This window comes from Vipera berus (assembly GCF_964194415.1).
Source record: "Vipera berus genome assembly, chromosome: 6".
Taxonomy (NCBI): Eukaryota; Metazoa; Chordata; class Lepidosauria; order Squamata; family Viperidae; genus Vipera; species Vipera berus.
Genome location: NC_138208.1, coordinates 26,635,564 through 26,659,161, shown reverse-complemented (window position 1 = coordinate 26,659,161; position 23,598 = coordinate 26,635,564). Strand labels below are relative to the sequence as shown.

The window sequence follows — 23,598 nt, the reverse complement described above, 5'->3', positions numbered from 1 at the left end:
GAATCTTCCTCACTCTTCCAAGGCAACGAGCCCTGGTGATGTCATCCAGTGGTGTCAGGGAACAGCCCACAATGTCTTGTGCTGTGCTCACTACCCTCTGTAATACTTTCCTGTCCACAGCTGTCAGACCAGCATAAATGAATGGCTGTAAGACCAAGGAAACTCTATGGACTGTGGGAACCTTGGTGCTCTCTGAATTTGGTTGCTAACTTGCAGATGTTTTCTATTTGGATAATCAAACATCTGCAAGCAAACAACCAAGCTCAGAAGCACCAATAACTCCAAAACAATTGGAAATAAGACTAACAAAACTCTATGGCAGGGGTCTTCAAACTTTGCCCTTTTATGACTGATGGACTTCAACTCCCAGAATTCCTCAGCCAGGCATGCTGTTGTTTATTTGCAGACAATTCCTTGTTGGGTAATGAAGCATCTGCAAGAAAACAATAAAGCTTAGAGAGCACCAAGGTCCCCACAGTTCATCCTTGAGCTACAAATATTTTCTTCTATTGAAACTCTAGGAATTTCTTTCTAAATTTCACATACGTATGCTGATATTCACGCATTTCTTCCTGTCTACATTACACACTTTCCAGATAAGCATGTATTTTGGATTATATACTCTCTATTTCCAGTGTGCCAAAATATTTAAAGTCTTTTAAAGTATTTATTGAATATTGCTGATCAAGAAAAGACTTCAAGGAGCTGTGTTTAGAACATGAACAACTGTAACCAGATCCCCAGAGTAACCCTTGCAGGGATCAAAACACCAACAGATCTTCTTAACATTCTGCTTTGTCACCTTTAATTTGTGACTGCAATCTGCCTCCCCATGGCAGTCAAAGCATTTGCAATTTACTTTCAAAATTCCACGTGTCTATTGGCCAAAATTTTGGTGATCTGACAAATTCCTAGTTGGAGTATGGCAACAAGATGTCCCTTGAAGCAACATATTTATCTCATGGACATGTGCACGGTACTGTTTTGGACAGTTTTCTAAAACTATCCTGGTCAGTAAATGAGGAAATGTTTCTTAGCTTCCCAGTGTCACATTCAGACTTCTGTCAAACCATAGCTCCTAATACAAATTTATGCAGTAGCAAATATTGCTTTAGCCTCCAATACCTGTTTTATTCTGGTGAGCGCTTTTCAGCTCAATACAGACGCATTCATATATTCCTTGCATACTGAATAAGTGTACTTTCTGCATTTCCACGATAAACTGTAAAATAATGGACCAGGTCTATTGAATATGGTACACCACAAAAACAAACTGGTCCCAAATCCCCACCCGGCAAGGTTATAATCAAGCAAACTTTATCATACTGTAAAATGCATCTGGGAATGGAGGTGTGCGCACCGCCAAAAAACGTTTTTCCTTTGCGTCTTGTAATACACGGACTTTATTGTATTTCTGTGTCAGCCAGACTGTGAAAACAAACCTATTACTTCTGATACTAAAATGCAACTGCGAAAATAAATTTACGGTGGATTTGATTCGGTGCATAATCCTTCAGCGATAGATTCTTCCACCGAACCGTGTCTCCCCACTCAAACAGACCACCATACCCTGCAATTGGGAAGAGAGTGAGGCAAAGGATCCAAGCTGGAAAAATCCGGCCAAGCACTGAATAGTGGCAGACCAGCTCCCGCTACCATCGATAGCCCGGAATTTTGCAGCCTGGTCGGGCGTCAGTCTTCTTCTGAACAACACAGAACCCGTCATCAGAGCGCTCGGACTCCCGCAGTCCTGTTTCGCCCCGCGTATGATCGCGAGAAAGACTGATAATCCGGCCACCATAGACTCGTCCGAAGGCTAAGCCTTTCTTGAACTCTATAACTTTAACCGTGAAGGAATGCTGCTTCCAGATATCCTTGGGGCCAGTTTCAAATAAACTCCGTATTAAATTAACATTCTAAGGCTACCTTTCTTTTCAAGTTGAAGAAAGGTGTATAAAACATATAGGTTGGCTAACCAGTCATTTTTGTGTGTGCAGCGAACCGTGACTTCCCTGAAGAAAAATGGAACCTGAAGAGCCTTTTCCTAGCGAATATGACTACTCTACATCTTTTCTACATCTTAAGAACCCACATAACGCATGCTCTGCAGAACGTTGGACTCTCTCTCTCTCTCTCTCTCTCTCTCTCTCTGGCGCGCGCGCGCGCAGTGAACAAAATCCATGCCCGGATGCCACGTGAGAGGATTTTACTGTAATTTCTTGCTTGAGATCGGGAAACCTCGCGATAGCTTATCCTGTGCGACCGCGCGTAGGATTCAATTGGAACCGTCGCTATGACCTCGGCTTTGGAAAACTACATCAACCGTATCCTTCCGTTGCACGAACACTACAAAAGCGGTGAAAAATACGCGAGTGCTAAAGAGTCGAAGCTAAAGGGGAATGGGGTGGGAAAATAAGTCATTGAGGGGCTTCCGTCCAATTTCGCATTTCGTTAGTCTTTGCCTTTGTTCCGCGCGCGCGCGGGGATGTTCGGCGGCCTGCAGTTGGCCATTCTGCCCTTCTTTTTCAGAATCGGCTCCGTTTGGATGGCTAGATTTCGTGCGAGGGGGCGGGCTTTGCTATAGAATGAAAGCGACGCCCTGTTGAGGGGTGCAAAAGACTCGGGAGGTTTTCTTGAAAATGTATCAGTAAGGTATATGCATATACAGACGTCAAATCTCCGTGTGAGGAAGATGGTATAATTGTTGGTTTTGAATGGGGAGAGATCTAGTTTCTTAAAAGGCTCTATATGTAGCATTAGCAAGTGTGAGCTTATCCTTTTCATTTGGCAGGAACAAGAGGAGCATACAGACACTAATATAAATATGTACACAAAGACACACAACTTAAGGTCATTCCTTGACATGAATTTTAGGTACTGTTGCTGTGATTACTTCAGATGGTCGAATGATTGTGGTGAGATTTCCTCATAAACTCATTTATTTTCTAAAATGTTTGACTTGAATCAAAAGTGGGCTGTTGTGCTGTTTTGCCTGCCACTAGTGTTAAAGTCTTATTCAGGAATTTTTTGTCCATTGTGGAAATAATCGGGTGTGACGTCCTTGTTATTACAGCATGGATATCTAGATTTGCAGAGTTGGTGGGAGAAATAAGTGGATATAATTGATTGGTCATGGTGGCCTAGCAGGTAAGACATTGGGTTTGTTGACTAGAATGTTGGCAGCTTGAGACCCAAGTACCGGGTAGTGCTGTGAGCTTCTGTTCTTGATCCAGCACCCGCCCAGCCTAGCAGTTTGAAAGCATATAAATGCAGGTACCATTTCAAAGGGAAGGTAACAGTGTTCCGTGTGCCTCACTGTATAGTCAGGCTGGCCACATGATCATGGAAGTGTCTTCAGACAATGCTGGCTCTGAGCGCTGTCCTCTAGAGTCAGACTTGACTGGATAGGAGAAATCTTTTACCTTTTAAATTGATTGGTGCAGAAAAACTCACTGGTGAGGGGGGGAAAAGAACAATAGTCCAGACCTGGTTTGATGTCAATGTATAATTTATTGTTATCCATATCATTTAAATATGAATTGCTGTTCAGATTTTAAAAAGTTAAGAAATAAAGAAATGTAACAAATATACTTTACGAATGAAAATTTGATTGCACTTATGTATTTATTTTAGGGAACTCTCAAGGGCTTTGATCAGACAATCAATTTAATTTTGGATGAGAGCCATGAAAGAGTATTCAGTTCTTCACAAGGAGTGGAACAAGTAGTTTTAGGATTATACATTGTAAGAGGAGATAATGTGTAAGTTTTATCATTTTGAAGATAATCCCAGATGCAGTTAACATGAAATCACCTGTTTTTTGAGAGCCTATCTGGAAACAAGGTTATTGGTGTCCCTCTAAGCCAGACATGTCAAACTCGCAACATCACGTGACATTGTGCGATGTATCGGAGCTTTTCCCCCATTGCCGGCAATAGGGTGGGCGCTGTTTCCTGGTGATGCGTCCGGTCCACGGGTCGGCAGTTTGACACCTGCTCTAAGCTGTGGTTCTTAAAAGTTTTTTTCCCCCATCACATCTCCCTTTAGTATAAGCTTAAGGTATACACCATTTCTTAAAAATCTAAACACCAAATTATTCATCAAATGAACAATTAACACAGTACATTGAAACTTTGGAAAAGGTCGATATATTGTAGCAATGTAATTAAAAGGCCTTCACACCTCCCCTGGACTCTGTCGACACCTCCCCAAGAAAGGTACCTCACAGTTTGAAAAATCTGCTTTAAAACTTTTCATGCTATTACTCATTAATGAAAATTCACTTTCCTTTGCCTCTTCCAACTATTTGATACGAATATTTATATAGAATTTCTTTTATGCTTTCTTTATTCCTGTGTTCATTAATAGCATATCTTATCTAACATTCATAACCAGGCATTATTTCTTAAGCAGCCAGGTTATGCCAAAGTTTGATATTCCCTCTGAACCTTCTGTACGTTTTCTTGAACTTATTTTTCTGTACATGTATATGACTGCATTCTAAGAGAGAAAAATAATTGCTTATTTTCTTTTTAAAATTATTTTTGCATAAAATACTTTTCTATATTGTTGGGGCAAGGGATTTTTATGTGGTAACTTTCAGTACAATCCACACCCTTGGGCTAGATATTATATCCTTTTGTAGAATTTCATTAATACTTTTCAGTTTGCTGTGAAGTATGAAAAGAATGTTAAGTAGAAATAACTATTTTTGTAATAAAATGGCACGCAGGTTCTGTTGGTATTTAATTTAAAATATATGTTTAACTAGAGCAATCAAAATTTCTTTTTCAGAGCTGTAATTGGAGAAATAGATGAAGAAACAGATTCAGCCCTTGACTTGGGAAATATTCGAGCAGAACCTTTGAACTCAGTTGTACATTGAAAGACAAAATAATGACTGCTGTACAGAATTATTTCTACAATGGCATGACTTCTTTTTAAAAATTATATAATTTGGATCATTTATACTTATTTTTACTGTTATAGCTTTATGTAAATTAAAGTATACATTTTATTACTGACTCATGTATTTAGAACCCCAACATAGCAATGGGAAAAAGCAACTTTAAAAGCTGTTATCTAAGTGTTATAGCTTACAACATAGGGAAAAGAAAATTCTAAATGTTGACACAAAAGGAATATTTTCCTGGGAAAAACAATTCAGAAATAGCAATGATTTTTAAATTTTATTAAATAAATCACATTAAATACACTGCATAAATAATAAAAATATTTTTAATTTCTTTAAAAGTGGTTGGGTGATTTATGCCATTGTAATTTATTATGCCATTTTAAATCATTGAATGTATTAGGATGCATAATAATAAAAATATTTTATTTTTTATTTTACAGCATAATAATGAAAAATATTTTTAATTTCCTAATAAATGACTGGGCAGTTGTAATTTACTATGCTATTTTAAGTAACTGAATGTATTCATGTTAGTAGGGATGATTTGCAACATTATGAATGAAACTTCCCTTTCCATCCCCAACCTGTAGTTCAGGGTGCAAGATCCTTCTAATCTTCCAGCTGAGATTAGGAAACAGAATTCCACTACCAGCTATCATTCTTCTAATGAATGGAGTCGCTAAAAGTTGTGATACATCTTAGGGCTTTTGTATATGTGTGGAAGCTTCCTATGTGCTAACATTCAAAATTAATAGAATTTCCAGAAATTATTAATTTAGGACACACTATCACTTGAACATACGCTATCTCAATGGCACCTGATACCCTTGAAAAACTAAAAAATAAACAATAGCCTGAACCATTAGTTCAAGATATAGAAAATGCTTAAGATTTTGTTATAATCAAATCTTCAGTGCATTTTCAGCACTACTTAAAAATACAGATCAGAAGTCTCTTGGCACTACTGCAGGAATAGCGTATTATCAGTATGGGATGCCTAATGCTGTACCTATGCAAAAGTGATTAATAACACGAGTAGAAATTGCATGTATATGGAATGCATTTGAGGGCATAAAGTAAATGCATCAGAAAAACAGTAACTTACCTGACAACATACAAATTAAAAGGCAAGAGTGGATCTAGGAAAGACATGTTTATACTGTACATATAACTACAAACTTAACAGGCAGTTTTATAAGTCATAGGCTAGTGTGAATTTACTAAAGAAAAATATGGGGGTAGTGAAGAGAACATAAAAGTAAGGGGGGCCATAGGACTATGAACTATTTTCTGTACATATAAGTGCATAGTGCTGGATATGCATTCTATTGAAAAGTTATGTAATCAAGGCACATCTACAAGTTTGCAGACTATTCAAATCATATAGTTTTTCTTTAAAACATCTAGATACTGCTGTCTTGCCTTGGAAACTTGATCTTGGTCTATATTTGATTTTTTTGAAGATCCATCAACTGATCCTACAGGGGAGACTCTAACAGATTCAGCATCAAATTCAGCTTTAGCTGAAAAACAAGAAGTATTTTTCACAGGTTTCATAATATCTGAGGATAGTGACAATGGTATCAGAATACCAATTTTGTTGGATATCAACACTATTTTTAAAAGTTTATTTTGCTATGAAAGAAAAAAACAACTTTCTAGCCACGGTATATACCTTTGCAAACATGCACATTTTAGAAATAAGGATAACAGTTTTACTCCAAATTACCAATGTGTTCTATGCAGAATAAATCATAATGGAACAGTCAAAGGGAATCCTTTGAGGTTATATATAGCAGAAATCAGGCTACAAACTGCAATAAACCCAATAATGTAGGCTTGAATGCTTGAATGCTTTTAATTGAGGCATTCCAACAGAAGAGAATATACAGTATGTAGCTCAGGATTGAATTGTGGAATTCTTAGTGCCTGTTTACTTGCAAACATTTCATCAACCAACAAGGGAACAACATCACTGCTAGTGAGTGATTTGCTACATTTATATACAGGCAGGGTGTGTGTGTGCACACACACACAGAGAGAGAGAGAGAGAACAAAGCTCCACACTCAATAGCACTGGTCTTACATAGTTGGGTAATGAAATGTCTACAAGCAAACAAACAAGCCCAGAGAACACCACAGACTCCACAATGGAGAATTTTCTGTGGTCCAAAAATCAGCATGGTTATTTGATGAAAGTACTAACATTTACATGCCTTGTAGGAATGTATCATTAAAGTATCATTTAAAGTATTTTCACATTTTTAGTTTAATTCTATATGTTATTTTTTCTATTTCATTTGGATAATCCAAAATGAAATGTGCATATAGATTTAGAAAATCTTTCCAATATGCAATAAAGTACATAATGTGAGTAATATAAGCAATTTGTAACTTTGGTTCAAATTCCATCTCAAAATTGAGTCTGTATGACTTACTTTATTTAAGCAATTCATCCATTATAAATTGGCATGCTACCATGTTTAAAATCAATGGAATAAGTTACACCTCACTTAAATTTCATTAGTCTCAGTGGAGCTTTACCTTTCATCTATTAAATACATAGTTCTGATTGTTTGAGGCTCTAAAGCAATTGCTTATAATATTTCTATGATCTAATAGTATATCTAAAATATTAGATATTAGACTCCTTATTTACATTGTATATTATACATTAGAACTATATTTCTATGATGTAGATTATTTTCAACAAGTAATGGTTTTATATTTTTATATTCTAAAAATAAGTCGCTAAAGTTTTACTGTGGCCACATTTACGTTCTAAAATGTAATTGATGAGGTGCAGTGTCTCAAAATTGCAGTATTAGTATCACTTTCTTTGGGGGAGGGAAATGATGCAAACAGCAGAATGCATATCAGATTTGTCAGCCTATAATTTTTGTATCTTGTTTTTATTATGTATTGCCCTGTTCACCGCCCTGAGTCCTTCGGGAGAAGGGCGGTATACAAATTAAATTAATAAATAAATAATAAATAATTTGCTATTTACCTTGGTCCAGTTCTTTGGTGATACTTTTTTCTAATTCCATCTGCATCTGAAATTATATTTAGATTATGATTGAAACACTAAGTATAAAATAAAAATATATTAACACAGTATCACTTAAGATATTTTAGCAAATTTCACATAGCCTAATATTTTAGTTTTTTAAAAAATATATCCCAGTTTTCAACTATCATTGATCAAAACTATATTATCATGAATTAGCATTGATGGATCAACACTTGCTGATAATATGATAATATCCAATCAAAGGTACTTCATAGATAGCTTAAAATGCAAAATCAAAATGTTTTAACTAAACAACTCCAGATCTTTAGCTATAAATTTTTTTTAATTGAAAAGTTTTAAAATACATTTTATCTTTAACAATCCCCCCTCCCCCTCCCCAACCTATCCCTCCCTACCCCTCCCCCCCCCCGACTTCCCAGAGCTAAGTACAGGGTATAAAAACAAAGAACAATCATAAACATCCATATGCTACCAACAATAAATTCTTAAATCTATCACTCTCTAGCTCATATAAAATAACTACAAGCAATATTAATATTACATATATAAAAAAAAGAGAAAAAAGAAAGGAAGACTTATTCAAATGCTAGGTGAAACTTTTTAGTCCCGTATTTCTTCTGGATATATTCAATCCATTTTTCCCACTCCATAATATAACGTTCTTGCGAATGATCTTTCAAATAAGCCGAAATCTTTGCCATTTCTGCCAGGTCAGAAACCTTTAAAGTCCATTCTTCTATAGTCGGCAGTTCCTCCTTCTTCCAATACTGACCTATTAAAAGTCTTGCTGCTGTAACTAAATTTAACATCAACTTAGTGTCCACAACAGTAGCATCTGTAATTATACCCAACAAAAAGAATTGCGGACAAAACTTTATCTTTTGCTTGAAAATCTTCTGCATATTCCACCAAATTTTTATCCAAAAAGCCTTGATCTTTTTACAAGTCCACCATATGTGAAAATATGTTGCATCTTCACCACCACACCTCCAGCATTTTGGCTGATAGTTCGGATACATACTTGCAAGCTTTTTAGGATCTAAATGCCATCTATAAAACATTTTATAAAAGTTCTCTCTTAAGTTTTGAGCTTGTGTAAATTTTACGTTCCTCACCCAGATCTTTTCCCACGTATCCATTGTAATAACTTCTTGGATGTTCTGGGCCCATTTTATCATACAGTCTTTAACCAGTTCTGTTTCTGAATCAATTTCTATCAATGCAAGATATATCCGTTTGATATGTGCTGGACCCTGATTTCTAATTTGCTTTATCAAATTTTCATCAGTCATTGCAAAACCAGTTTTCTGATCTTCTTTCCACCTGGCCCGTAATTGAGTATATTGAAACCAGGTTTGAACAATCTTCTCATCTCGCAAGAAATTATACGATTTTAAACACCATACACTTCTTTCCAAGCTTAAAATCTCCTTATACGTAGTCACGTCATGTTTAAAACCAACATTTATGTTTTCTATTGCGTGTTTTGGAATTGCCCACAATGGTATCTTACAGTCTAACTTGTATCTATACTTTTTCCAAACTCTCAACAATGCCTGTCTTAAAATATGCACTTTAAACACATTATCTACCTTCTTATCATACAACAAATACGCATGCCAGCCAAATAACAAGTCGTGGCCCTCAAGATTTAATAATCTCTCTTGTGTCAAATTAATCCAATCACTTATCCCTGCTAACGCAGCAGCTTCATAATATAATTTAAGATTGGGCATTTTAAGACCACCTCTTTCACGAGTATCCTGCATAATCTTAAGTTTAACTCGTGGCCTTTTCCCTGCCCAAACAAATTTATTGATACCCCGTTGCCATTCTTCCAAATTAGAATCTTTCTTAAGAACCGGTATCATTTGAAATAAGAATAAAAATTTAGGCAGGACATTCATTTTCACTGCTGCGATTCTTCCCAACAAAGACAATTGCAATTTTTCCCAACTCTCCATTTCTTTTTGAATTTTACCCCATAGTTTTTCATAGTTATTTTTATATAACTTTGTATTAGAGGGTGACAAAAACACCCCCAAATATTTGACCCTTTTAGCAATCTCAAATCCAGTTAATCCTTCTAAAAGAGCCTTTTGCGATACTGTCATATTTTTGGCCAGAATTTTAGTTTTTTGTGCATTAACTTTAAATCCAGAAACCCTCCCATATTGCATTATTATCTCCATCAGGTCCACAACAGAATTTTCTGGCTGGGTCACTGTAACAACCAGATCGTCTGCGAACGCCCTCAATCTATAATCCTGATCTCTAATTTGTATACCCTTAATTTTTTCCGAGTTCCGAATTTTTATCAATAATATCTCCAATGTTAAAACAAATAATAAAGGTGATAACGGACACCCTTGTCTTGTGCCCTTCTCAATATTACATGCTTCAGTCAAACTATTGTTAACTATTATTCGGGCAGTTTGTTTTTGATATAATGCCCTAATTGGTTGCAAAAAATTATCCCCAAAATTCATTTTATCTAAAACTTTCATCAAAAATTGCCAATTCAATTGATCAAAAGCTTTTTCAGCATCTAAAAAAATTAGCGCCGCAGGGATCTGGTTGTTCCTTTCCAAAAACTCTAACACATCAACTATATGCCTCACATTATTTTTCATTTGCCTACCACTAATAAACCCAGTTTGATCCCCATGAATCACCTGTTGCAGAACCCTCATCAATCTGTTAGCCAACACCTTAGCAAATATTTTATAATCTGTATTTAGAAGTGATATCGGTCTATAATTTTTAACTTGAGTAGCATCTTGATCTTCCTTCGGAATCAAAGAGATAAAAGCAGTTCTCCAAGACGGTGGCACCTTTCCCCCTCTCTGAATTGTCTGAAACAGTTCCTTTAACGGCTTTATCAACTCCATTTGTAAATTTTTATAGTAAACCGCAGTCAAACCATCCGTACCTGGCGCTTTATCCAACTTCAATTCCTTAATTGCTATAAGAATTTCTTCTTCTGTTATCAACTGGTTAATCTCCTCTTTTTGTGCTTGCGTAAGAACCGGGATGCTAGCATTCTCCAAATATACATCAATGTCTTTTTCATTAATCTTTTCCTTAGCATATAATTTAGAATAAAAATCCACAAAGGCTTCCTTAATAAGATCCTGTTGAAACACAACCTTTCCCTTATGTTCAATTTTATCTATATTAGAAGCCCTTTGCTTTTTCCTTAGTCTATAAGCTAGCCATCTGCCTGGCTTATTAGCATTGCAAAAAGTATTATGCCTAGCAAACCGCAAGTTGGTTGCCACTTGATCAGCCATCAATTTATCGAATTGTCCTCTTAATAGCTTAATAACTTCCTTAGTCTTTACATCCGATGGATTCAAAATTAAGACCTTTTCTTTTTCCCTAATTTCATTCTCCAGTTCTTTCCTTCTGGCTTCCAAAGTACGTCTATATTTATTATTCATATATATCAACACCCCTCTCATGTAGGCCTTGCTAGCATCCCAAACCATGTCCATAGAAGTATCCTTATTCATATTAATTTCAAAAAAATCCTTCATCCGCTGTTTACATTCTTCCACATTTCTATGATTTCTAAACAAATTCTCATTTACGCGCCACGAGCGCCTATCCCTATTGTCCTTATTGATCTCTAACCAAACTGGACTGTGATCCGAAATAGTCCTTGCACAAATCTTTACCTTCTTAATCCTAGAAAAAAAATCATTAGTCAGCAAAATAAAATCAATCCTAGAAAAAGATTGATGTCTGTCAGAAAAAAAAGTGTAATCCTTTTCACGTAGGTGTATGTCACACCAGATATCTCTCAATTCCAAGTCGTCCTTCATTTCAAAAAAAGATTTAGGCAATCTGGCATGACTCGGAGCACGCTTAAAAGAACCCGCCTTGTCCATCTGTACATCCAATACACCATTCCAGTCCCCCATAAAAATAAACGATTTATAATCCAATTGAGTAAGCTTTGTATGAAGTGAACTAAAAAAATCAGCTTGTTGTTGGTTAGGAGCATACAGTCCAACTAAAAGCGTTTTTTTACCTTCTAACAACAAATCTATCATGACATATCTTCCTTGCGTATCTGCTTCAATTAATTCCGCTGTTAGAGTACTTTTAACGTAGACAACCACTCCATTTTTCTTATTCATCGCAGAAGCAACAAATTGCGTGCCCAACCTTGAGTTCGATAAATACTTTTGGTCCATAACCCTAATATGCGTTTCTTGCAAACATATAACATCAATCTTAAATTGTTTTAAATATTGAAAAACTTTCTTTCTCTTCTGTGGTGAGTTTAATCCATTGACATTCCAGGTTAGGAATTTAGTCGCCATGCGTGGCATCCCGAAGCTTTTGAAGCACATCTTTAATAGCCCCTATATTTTCTTTGGGCCGCGCTCCTCCCACAGCTTAACTATAAGTACGCTTCGAGAATTCCATAAACTTCTGCTGGTCTTGCTCTTGTACTTGTCTTGCTCGTTTTACAGCGGCGCGCGTCAACCTCTGCTCTCCAGCAGCCACCAATGAAGCTGTAGTTTGATCCCCTCCAGCACCATTCTCCTCTGTCTGTCCACCTTCAGCCTCTTGAGGTTTTCCCTCTCCAGATCCCTTTGCTGCTTCCAGGAGTGATAGCGGGGTTGCTTTTAAAACATTGTTGTAAAAATCACGCACCTGAATCACAGTAACCAGACGATATCTTTTACCTTCGTGCATCACCACCAGTCCAACTGGAATCTCCCATCTAAACTTAATATCACGTTGCTTAAGTTCCTGTACGAGAAATGCAAAATCCTTCCTTCTCCTTAAAATCTTTGGAGGAATTTCTTTTAGAACCAACACTTCTTGCTCAGCAACCACAACTTTAGTATCATAAGCAGCTTGAATAACTTCATCTCTAGTTGCTCTCTTTGTAAAATAGACCACCACATCTCTAGGTAACTTCCTCTGCCTTGCAATCCATGAATTTACACGAAAAACTTTATCCATACATCCCTCTATTTCAGATGCTGGCTGGCCCAATACTGCTTCCAAAGCCTCAGAAATCAGCTGCTTTAAGTCTTCTTTAGGATTCTCTTTTAAGCCCCTGATTCTTATAGCATACTGCATCTGATGATACTGGACAAGACTCAATTCTCCGTCCATTTTGTCCCTTAAATTTTCATTCTCCAGTACCTTTACTTCTAATATAGTATTCTTTTGACTAAGATCCTCCATTTTTTCTTCCAAACATTGCACACATTCAGCCACGCTTTCCACTGTAGACAAGATGTCTACCCTCATTGCACTAAACTTCTCGTTAAGCTTCTCTTCCATCCTCTCCTCCAATTTTGCCATCGTATCATCCAGCATTTCTGACATTACCTGGGATTGCCTTGCAAAGGCGTCTTGTAAGTCCTTAAGCGTCAATGCCACAGGAGGTGCAGGAGGAAGCAGAGCTTGCAACGATGTCTGTTGCACCGGGGAAGTTCCCGCACTCCGAAGAACTTTAGAGGAAGATTTAGCCGCCATCTTTCTTCACTTTCACTTGTTGCGCACTTTCACTTTAAGTTTATAAAGTCCATCAAGCTAGAGAGTAAAAATAAAAGTCCTCTTCACCTGAACCTCCTGTACCGCTCTGCCTGCTCCTTTTACTCCAAAGTCTTTCCTTCCGGCAGGGGTGGTCGCAAACGCCTGGCTCCGCTCCAAAAATCCCGGAGCAGAGACGCTAAACAGCTGGGAGCAACCCAGGCTACGGGGGAGTTCAATCCTTCAGCCGCCCAAGCTTTCAGCTCAGGCGGCCCCGGAGAACTCAACCCCTACCTGGGGCCTTACCCCCTCCTCTTCTCCCAAGGAGGGGGCTTCAATTCCACCTAAACAGCTGATCGGCGCTGTTTTAGGTGGAAAAACTCAGCTGTGAAGCGGACAGCCCGAAACAGCTATCTTCGGCGCCGCGCCGCCACCGGAAGTCCCTTTAGCTATAAATATTGATGGACGTATAATGTAGCAAGCATTGTCTGTGTTTCAAAGGGAAAAACAAATTAGGCAAATGGACGTTTTCAAGAAGACATGGCTAAAGTTCGTACAGTGTTTTGGACACACATCTTGCAAATAATGATAGTCTTGTTTTAATAGCCAATCGAATCTCAAAAAGAAGCAAACAAAAAACAAGGGGTGACATCATAGCAGTATTCTAATATCTCAGGGGCTGCCACAAAGAAGAGGGAGTCAAGCTATTCTCCAAAGTACCTGAAGGCAGGACAAGGACCAACGGATGGAAACTAACCAAAGAGAGAAGCAACCTAGAACTAAGGAGAAATTTTCTCATAGTTAGAACAATTAATCAGTGAAACAACCTGCCTCCAGAAGCTGTGAATGTTCCAACACTGGAAGTTTTTAAGAAGATACTAGACAGCCATTTGTCTGAAATGGTATAGGATTTCCTCCCTTAGCAGGGATTGGACTAGATGACCTCCAATGTCCCTTCAACTATATTATTATTATTATTATTATTATTATTATTATTATTATTATTATTATTATTATTATTATTATTATTAATATCATTAAATACTTTCCCTGTCTTTTCTCCAATTTAATTTTTATTTTTACAAATAACTGAAGGTGGCAAACATCCAGCACAACTTCTGAGAAAGACTGTCCAGAAAGAGAAAGAAACCAAAATTTGTAATCTAACTTGTGTTACCTACAATTCTGCTTCAGTTCTTAATAAATTCATCTGCTCAGTGTTGTCTACTCAGTCATTATGCTTACCTTCTGAAATATATCTATAAAAAGGAACTTTACAAATAATAATAATATATTACATTTATATGCCACCCAATTCCCAAAAACTTTGAACTATTTGGAAAGTAAAAATAAAGTTAAAAAAAAGTAAAAATAAAGTAAAAATAAAAATCTTTATGACCCTTTATAGTTATTTCTCCCCTTCATAGATTACTGCCTTGTCGTGGCGAAGGGGCTTGCGTAATTCAGTGAAGCTATGAGCTATGCTGTGCAGGGCCACCCAAGACGGACAGGTCATAGCAGAGAGTTCTGACAAAACGTGATCCACTGGAGAAGGAAATGGCAACCCACTCCAGTATCTTTGCCATGAAAACCCTATGGACAGTACCAAAAGGCAAAACGATATGACGCTGGAAGATGAGCCCCTCAGGTCGGAAGGCGTCCAATATGCTAATGGGGAAGAGCAGAGGGCCTGCTCTTCCCCATTAGCATATTGGACGCCTTCAAATGTCTATACACCAATGTATAGAGCTTAAGCAACAAACCCTGTTTGTTGCTTAAGCTCTATACATTGGTGTATAGACATTTGAGTCCTTTATGACTAACACTGTGTTTACTTTCTACATAACTTGTGTGGTGCCTGAGTTCCCCTATTTTCTTACCACCTGTTTGATTAGTGTACTTTGTGTGGCACTCACTATTAACAGCTTGATTTTGCTTGACAGCAAGGTTGATATTCTTGTCCACACACACACCTATGTTACATGTACTGATAACCCTGTAATTTTTAGATTGCAAGGGACAGGAATGTTCTATGTCAATTAACTCACTGTCCCCATTGTTCAGTTGTTGTTTCTTGAATCCAACTGAGTACTCACAAATTAATTACTCAAATGAGCCCGATAGAATATGGGTCAGGTGGAAGATTCACCTTCAGAATCTACAACAGAAGCATAATTCTATTATTCTGGTAAGTTATTATCAGTTACCCCATTTGTTTCTGCCAATATGGAACTTAAATGGGAGCAATATGTTGATTTTGAAGCATATATTTTTGGAAGAATGTCACAGCAGCCTGGATAAAGGTTGTTGTATTATTCATCCACAATAGTGTATGGGGCACCTTAAACAATGTCATCCCCTTCCTGGATTACTGCCTTGTCGTGGCGAAGGGGCTTGTGTAATTCAATGAAGCTATGAGCTATGCCGTGCAGGGCCACCCAAGACGGACAGGTCATAGCAGAGAGTTCTGACAAAACGTGATCCACTGGAGAAGGAAATGGCAACCCACTCCAGTATCTTTGCCATGAAAACCCTATGGACAGTACCAAAAGGCAAAACGATATGACGCTGAAAGATGAGCCCCTCAGGTCAGAAGGTGTCCAATATGCTACTGGGGAAGAGCAGAGGGCTAGTACTAGTAGCGCCAGAAAAAAAATGAAGCAACTGGGCCAAAGCTGAAAGGACGCTCAGCTGTGGATGTATCTGGTGGTGAAAGGAAGGTCCGATTTTTTCTCCATAGGAACCTGAAATGTAAGATCCATGAATCAAGGAAAGCTGGACGTGGTCAAACAAGAGATGACAAGACTGAACATTGACATCTTAGGAATTAGCAAACTAAAATGGACAGGAATGGGTGAATTTAATTCAGATGTCCATCACGTATACTACTGCGGGCAAGAATCCCTCAGAAGAAATGGAGTAGCCTTCATAGTCAATAAAAGAGTAGGAAAAGCAATACTGGGATACAATCCTCAAAACGACAGAATGATCTCAGTTCGAATCCAAGGCAAACCATTCAATATCACAGTAGTCCAAGTCTATGCCCCAACCCCTGGTGCTGAAGAGGATGAAATTGACCGGTTCTATGAAGCCCTACAGTACCTGATAGAACTAACACCAAAAAATGATGTCCTTATCATCATGGGGGATTGGAATGCTAAAGTAGGAAGCCAAAAGATAACCGGAATAACAGGCAAGTTTGGCCTTGGAATACAAAATGAAGCAGGGCACAGGTTGATAGAATTTTGTCAAGAGAATATGATTGTCATAGCAAACACTCTTTTCCAACAACCCAAGAGACGGCTCTACACATGGACATCACCAGACGGTCAACACAAAAATCAGATTGACTATGTGCTCTGCAGCCAAAGATGGAGAAGCTCTATACAGTCAGCAAAAACAAGACCAGGAGCTGACTGTGGCTCAGACCATGACCTTCTCGTTGCAAAGTTTAGCCTTAAACTGAAGAAAGTAGGGAAAAGCACTAGGCCACTCAGGTATGAATTATATCATATCTCTGTTGAATATACAGTAGAGGTGAAAAATAGATTTAAGGAATTACATCTGATAGACAGAGTGCCTGAAGAACTATGGACAGAGGTTCGCAACACTGTACAAGAGGTAGCAACTAAAACCATCCCAAAGAAAAAGAAATGCAAGAAAGCAAAATGGCTGTCTGAGGAAGCTTTGCAAATAGCTGAGGAAAGGAGGGAAGCGAAAGGCAAGGGAGAAAAAGAAAGATACACCCAATTGAATGCAGAATTCCAGAGAATAGCTAGAGAAGATAAGAATGCCTTCTTAAATAAACAGTGCAAAGAAATAGAAGAAAACAATAGAATAGGGAGGACGAGAGATCACTTCAAGAAAATTGGAGAGATGAAGGGAACGTTTCATGCAAAAATGGGCATGATAAAGGACCAAAAGGGACGCGGTGGCTCAGTGGGTTAGGATGCTGAGCTTGTCGATCAGAAGGTTGGCAGTTTGGCGGGTCGAATCCCGAGTGCCGCGTAACAGAGTGAGCGCTTCTTACTCGTCCCAGCTTCTGCCAACCTAGCAGTTCAAAAGCACATAACAATGCAAGTAGAAAAATAGGGACCACTACGGTGGGAAGGTAACAGCGTTCCATGCACCTTTGGCGTCTAGTCATGCCGGCCACATGACCATGGAGATGTCCTCGAACAAGCGCTGGCTCTTCGGCTTTGAAACGGAGAAGAGCACCGGCCCCTAGAGTCGGAAACGACTAGCACGCATGTGCGGGGGAACCTTTACCTTTTAAAGGACCAAAATGGCAGGGACGTAACAGAGGCAGAAGAGATTAAGAAGAGGTGGCAAAATTACACAGAAGAACTATACAAGAATGAGCTTAACTGCTCGTCCCTGATAACCACGATGAGGTTGTCACTGACCTCGAGCCAGACATCCTAGAATGTGAAGTGAAGTGGGCCTTAGAAAAACTGAGCAACAACAAAGCTAGTGGAGGTGACAGTATTCCAGCTGAGCTATTCAAAATCTTAAAAGATGCAGTAAAAGTGCTACACTCAATTTGCCAGCAAATTTGGAAAACTCAACAGTGGCCACAGGATTGGAAAAGATCAGTATACATTCCAATTCCAAAGAAAGGCAGTGCCAAAGAATGTTCAAACTATCGCACCATTGCACTCATTTCACATGCTAGTAAAGTTATGCTTAAAATCCTACAAGCTAGACTCCAGCAGTATGTGGATTGAGAACTACCAGAAGTACAGGCAGGATTTCGAAGAGGCAGAGGAACTAGAGATCAAATTCCCAACATACGCTGGATCATGGATAAAGCTAGAGAGTTCCAGAAAAACATCTACTTCTGCTTCATTGACTATGCTAAAGCTTTTTGATTGTGTGGATCACAACAAACTGTGGCAAATTCTTAAAGAGATGGGAGTACCAGACCATATTATCTGTCTCGTGAGAAACCTATATGCGTGTCAAGAAGCAACAGTGAGAACTGGACACGGAACCACTGATTGGTTCAAAATTGGGAAAGGAGTCCAGCAAGGCTGTATACTGTTGCCCTGCCTTTTTAACGTATATGCAGAGCACATCATGAGAAAGGCAGGGCTAGATGAATCAAAAGTTGGAATTAAGATTGCCGGGAGAAATGTCAACAACCTAAGATATGCTGATGATACCACTCTAATGGCAGAAAGTGAAGAAGAACTAAAGAGCCTCTTTTTGCGGGTAAAGAAGGAGAGTGCAAAAGTTGGCTTGAAACTTAACATTAAGAAAACCAAGATCATGGCATCCGGCCCTCTCAATTCCTGGCAAATAGATGGGGGAAAAATGGAGGTAGTGACAGATTTTATTTTCCTGGGCTCCAAGATCACCGCAGATGGGAACTGTAGCCAAGAAATTAAAAGACGCTCCTGGGGAGGAAAGCAATGGCAAATCTACACAGTACACCAAAAAGCAGAGACATCACCCTGTCAACAAAAGTGTGTATAATCAAGGCTATGGTCTTCCCAGTTGCAATGTATAGCTGTGAAAGTTGGACCATAAGAAAGGCTGAGCTCCAAAGAATTGAAGCCTTTGAACTATGGTGCTGGAGAAGACTCTTGAGAGTCCCTTGGACTGCAAGGCGATCAGTCCTAGAGGAGATCAACCATGACTGCTCTTTAGAAGGCCAGATCCTGAAGTTGAAACTTAAATACTTTGGCCATCTAATGAGAAGGAAGGACTCATTGGAGAACAGCCTAATGCTGGGAAAGATTGAGGGCAATAGAAGAAGGGGACAACAGAGAATGAGGTGGCTGGATGGATTCACTGAAGCAGTAGGCATGAGCTTAAATGGACTCCAGAAGATGGTAGAGGACAGGAAGGCCTGGAGGAATGTTGTCCATGGCGTCGCGATGGGTCAGACATGACTTCACAACTAACAACAACATAGTTATTTCTATGAGGATAGCGAGAACAGAACATAGTAGAGGAAGCATAGCAGACATGCTAATAGTGCTGTTACATCTCTATTAAAATCCTTCCTAGAATCCTAATTTTGAGTCATTGTTTTTTGCTAAGTTTTTAAAAAACTTTTACCTAGAATGAAAATAAATGGAAAGTTGTAAATCTGGGAAAATTGCTATCTGTGCTTCAAGGGAGATAAAAGAGTATAACTGTTTGCCCTGTAGATGCTCATGATTAAAATAAAGCTGCTGAGTCATAAGACAAAGTCAAAGTTATTTAATTGCTCTGAAATTTGTAAGTGTGGCAGAGAAAACTGAATTATGGAAATAGCTGAAAGCCCATAAAGGTTGAAGTTGTCTGTGATATTTCTATAACAGAGATTATTTCACTAAACTAATTTTAGTTTTGGTTAATTTGCATAGGAAATTAGCCATGAAAATTAATCAGGAACATAGTTCTATAGATCTCCACCCTGAACAGCCATATTCTCAAATCAGATTGATTTGCAATTTAGATTACTGTGGAACTATGAACAAGGGAATTTCTAATTAGAAAGTTAAATATGAACCATATTGAATTACTAAAATGACTGTAATTTTCAATAATCTTTAAATACAGTAAAACACATTAAATACATAAATATGTTGTAATGGGTTATTTATTATTATTTTCCTCATATCTGTAATTTTCAGTTTTATTTTCTTATCATGTAATGTGCATATTTAACGAATCAGACACAGAACAAATAATAGCTCAGCACAAGAAATTACATGGTATTCAGCAATACTGACTACACACCTTGTTAAGTCTCTGGTTGCAGAGAAGAGAAGGGAGAATTAGATTTTTGATCAAGGAGCTGAAGAAGTAAAGGGCAAGCCATAAGTGTATGGTTTTTGATGACAGAAATTAAAGTGACTAATCTACAAAGGAGTATCGGAAAAGAAAAACATTCTCTACTGTATGAACAGAAATGGTAAACTACTTTGGAGGAGGCAATCATGCACATTTAATTAAGTCCAACAGAATTCAATTTGACTTATTTCTAAATAAATACATAAAGTATATCATCTGTCTGGTCTACCTAGAAAGCTGACTTCACAAGACATTATTCATACTGGTCCTAATTAAAATTAATCAGATATGTTAGTCAAGATCATTGCTAACTATTTGAAACTTCAATGAGATTAAAACATGGCTAACCTCTTCTAGATTCTAGCAAGAATTTCTACCTAGAAATATGCAACAATAAACTAGATAACTCTAAACTCTGTTTGAATATTTTGTTATTTCTTTCTTTTTTTATTAAAGAGTTTTACAATATTTTACAATATATCCCCAAATCCCTCCCACCCCAACCCCCCCACTTCCCCCCCCACTTCCAAGAGCTAAATACAGGATTATAGTTACAACAATCATATTCTAAATAAAAATTTACACAATATACAATCAACCAAATTCGTACTGCGCTTTAACTCTCTCTTAGCATAACTACTAACAATAACAATATCCCACTAAATTCTACTCATAAGCTAAATGGAACTTTTTGGTCCCATATTTGTTTTCAATATAATTTATCCATCTCCTCCAAACTGAAATATATCTCTCCTGTGAGTGATCCTTTAAATAAGCAGAAATCTTGGACATTTCTGCAAGATTAGAAACTTTAAACACCCATTCTTCTACCGTGGGCAGATTGTCCTTCTTCCAATATTGTCCCACCAGTAACCGTGCTGCCGTTATCATATTCAACATCAGATTAGTCTCTTTGACATCACAATTTACAACAATACCCAGTAAGAACAATTGCGATGAAAACTTTATCTTCCTCTTAAAAATCTTTTGAATGTTCCACCAAATTTTAATCCAGAAGGCTTTTATGTTTCTACAAGTCCACCACATGTGGAAATAGGTAGCTTCTAAGCTACCACACCTCCAACACTTAGACTGCAGATTAGGATACATGTTGGACAACTTCTTGGGATCCAGATGCCATCTATAAAACATTTTGTAAAAATTTTCTCTTAAATTTTGAGCCTGGGTAAATTTAACATTTCTGACCCAAATTATCTCCCAGGTGTCCAACGAGATTGGTTCCTGAATATTTTGTGCCCACTTTATCATGCAATCTTTAACCAATTCCGTTTCCGAATCCAATTCAATTAAAGCATTATATATCCTCTTTATATGTGCACATTTTGAATCTCTAATTTGCTTTACTAAATTTTGATCTGTAATTGTGATACCAACCTTTTGATCTGACTTCCACCTAGCTTTCAATTGGGTATACTGTATTGAAACCAAGAGTAATTTATGTTTTCTTGTCTTAACTCCTCTGCTGATTTAAGTTGCCAATCATTCCCTTGCAATTTGAGTAGTTCCTTATAAGAAACCATATCCATACTCACTCCCATAGATACACCCTCTATCGCGTGTCCAGGAATTCCCCAAATCGGTATTTTATAATTTAACTACTTATAGTACTTTTTCCAGACACGCAGTAAAGCACTTCTAAGAATATGGGATTTAAAAGCCCTGTCTACCTTCTTATCATAAAGCAAGTATGCATGCCATCCATATACCAAATCCCATCCCTCAAGATAAAGTATTCTCTTGTTAGTTAAATTAAGCCAATCACTAACCCAGGTCAAAGCAGCCGCATCATAGTACAATTTCAAATTCGGCGCCTTGAGTCCCCCTCTTTCCCTGGCATCCTGTAAAATCTTGAATTTAACTCTTGGTTTTTCCCCCGCCCAGATAAATTTGTTAATACCCTTCTGCCATTGATCAAGGTTGGCATCCTTTTTCAGTATAGGTATCATCTGAAACAGAAAGAGGAACTTTGGTAGAACATTCATTTTAACAACTGCAATTCTTCCCAGTAGTGATAATTGTAATTTTTTCCAATTATTTAAGTCCCTTTGTACCTTCAACCATAGTGTTTCATAATTATTCTTATACAATTTTACATTTGAGGCTGCAATATGCACTCCTAGATATTTAACCTTCTTCACTATTTCAAAACCTGTTAAGTTAGATAACATATCCCTTTCACTCGTAGATAAATTCTTGGATAATATCTTAGTTTTATTACTGTTCACCTTAAACCCAGAAACCTTACCATACTGAGTTATAATTTCCATCAAGTCTACAACCGACTGTAACGGTTGGGATACTGTCACAACCAAGTCATCAGCAAAAGCTCTCAGTCTATAATCATTCTGTTTTATTTTAATTCCCTTTATCAAAGAGGACTCTCAAATTTTAATTAGTAAAATCTCTAATGTTAAAACAAACAATAATGGTGATAGGGGGAAGCCCTGCCTTGTACCTTTTTCAATTCTAAAAGTCTCTGTTAATCCCCCATTAACTACAATTTGTGCAGTTTGTTGTTGATATATAGCTTTAATAGCATGTAGAAAACCTTCTCCAAAATTCATCTCCTCAACAACTCTTAATAAAAATTGCAAATTCAATTGGTCAAAGGCTTTCTCTGCATCCAAAAATATCAGTGCTGCGGAGACTTGGTTGTTCTTATCCAAATATTCAAGCAAGTTAACAATTTGTCTTACATTATTTTTCATATACCTCCCAGATATAAATCCCGATTGGTCACTATGAATCATTTGTTTCAAAACTTGCATTAATCTATTAGCCAATACTTTAGCAAAGATCTTATAATCTGTATTTAAGAGCGATATAGGTCTATAATTTTTAGGTTGGGTAAGATCTTGATCCTCCTTTGGGATCAACGATACAAAAGCTGTCCTCCATGATGGAGGAACTGCGCCTCCAGTCTGAATTTCATTAAACAAAATCTTTAAGGGTTCAATCATTTCAGGCAGCAACTTTTTATAATAAATTGCTGTTAATCCATCTGTTCCTGGAGTTTTGCCCAATTTCAACTGTTTAATAGCTAAAGAAATTTCTTCTGGTGTAATTGGGCAATTCATCTCAAGTTGTTGTTCTTGGGAAAGTCTTGGAAAATGAGCTCCCTGTAGATACTTATCTATATCTAGAGCTTGTATATTCTCTTTAGAATATAATTTCGAGTAAAAATCTAGGAAACTCCTCTTAATCAAATTTTGTTGGTAGACTTCTTTTCCTTTATATTCTATTTTGTCTATAGTACGTAATTTCTGTTTCTTCCTTAATTGATAAGCCAGCCATCTACCAGGCTTGTTGGCGTTACAGAAAGTATTGTGTTTGGCATAAC

At 37.5% G+C, this 23,598-nt stretch overlaps 2 protein-coding genes across 8 annotated transcripts in view; one reads left to right on the top strand and one right to left on the bottom strand.

The window, feature by feature from the left end:
- The first annotated feature begins 2,247 nt into the window (after positions 1 to 2,247).
- Positions 2,248 to 5,017, top strand: LOC308670268 (U6 snRNA-associated Sm-like protein LSm8). Its single transcript, XM_081331687.1, has 4 exons — positions 2,248 to 2,324; positions 2,875 to 2,915; positions 3,634 to 3,761; positions 4,795 to 5,017. Exons 1-4 carry the CDS (start codon positions 2,294 to 2,296, stop codon positions 4,883 to 4,885), a joined length of 291 nt encoding a protein of 96 aa, XP_081187813.1. The 5' UTR covers positions 2,248 to 2,293; the 3' UTR covers positions 4,886 to 5,017.
- Positions 4,921 to 23,598, bottom strand: part of LOC308670263 (ankyrin repeat domain-containing protein 26-like) — a 137,341-nt gene continuing 118,663 nt past the window's right edge. For 2 of the 7 annotated variants that reach the window (XM_081331677.1, XM_081331676.1), the window contains exons 31-32: positions 7,926 to 7,971; positions 4,953 to 6,438 (exon numbers count right to left, since the gene is read on the bottom strand). In XM_081331677.1, coding sequence (XP_081187803.1) covers positions 6,290 to 6,438; positions 7,926 to 7,971 — 195 coding nt within the window. In that variant the 3' untranslated portion in view covers positions 4,953 to 6,289. Of the gene's footprint in view, positions 6,439 to 7,925; positions 7,972 to 23,598 lie in introns of all 7 variants that reach the window. The other 5 variants (XM_081331674.1, XM_081331675.1, XM_081331680.1 and 2 more) reach the window with 5 other exon arrangements.

Excerpts from the sequence above, each read along its gene's own strand:
- LOC308670268 (XM_081331687.1), top strand. The coding sequence starts at position 2,294 with ATGACCTCGGCTTTGGAAAACTACATCAACC. Across the intron at positions 2,325-2,874 it reads TTTGGAAAACTACATCAACC|GTACTGTTGCTGTGATTACT; the intron begins GTATCCTTCCGT and ends CATGAATTTTAG. Across the intron at positions 3,762-4,794 it reads ATTGTAAGAGGAGATAATGT|AGCTGTAATTGGAGAAATAG; the intron begins GTAAGTTTTATC and ends TTTCTTTTTCAG.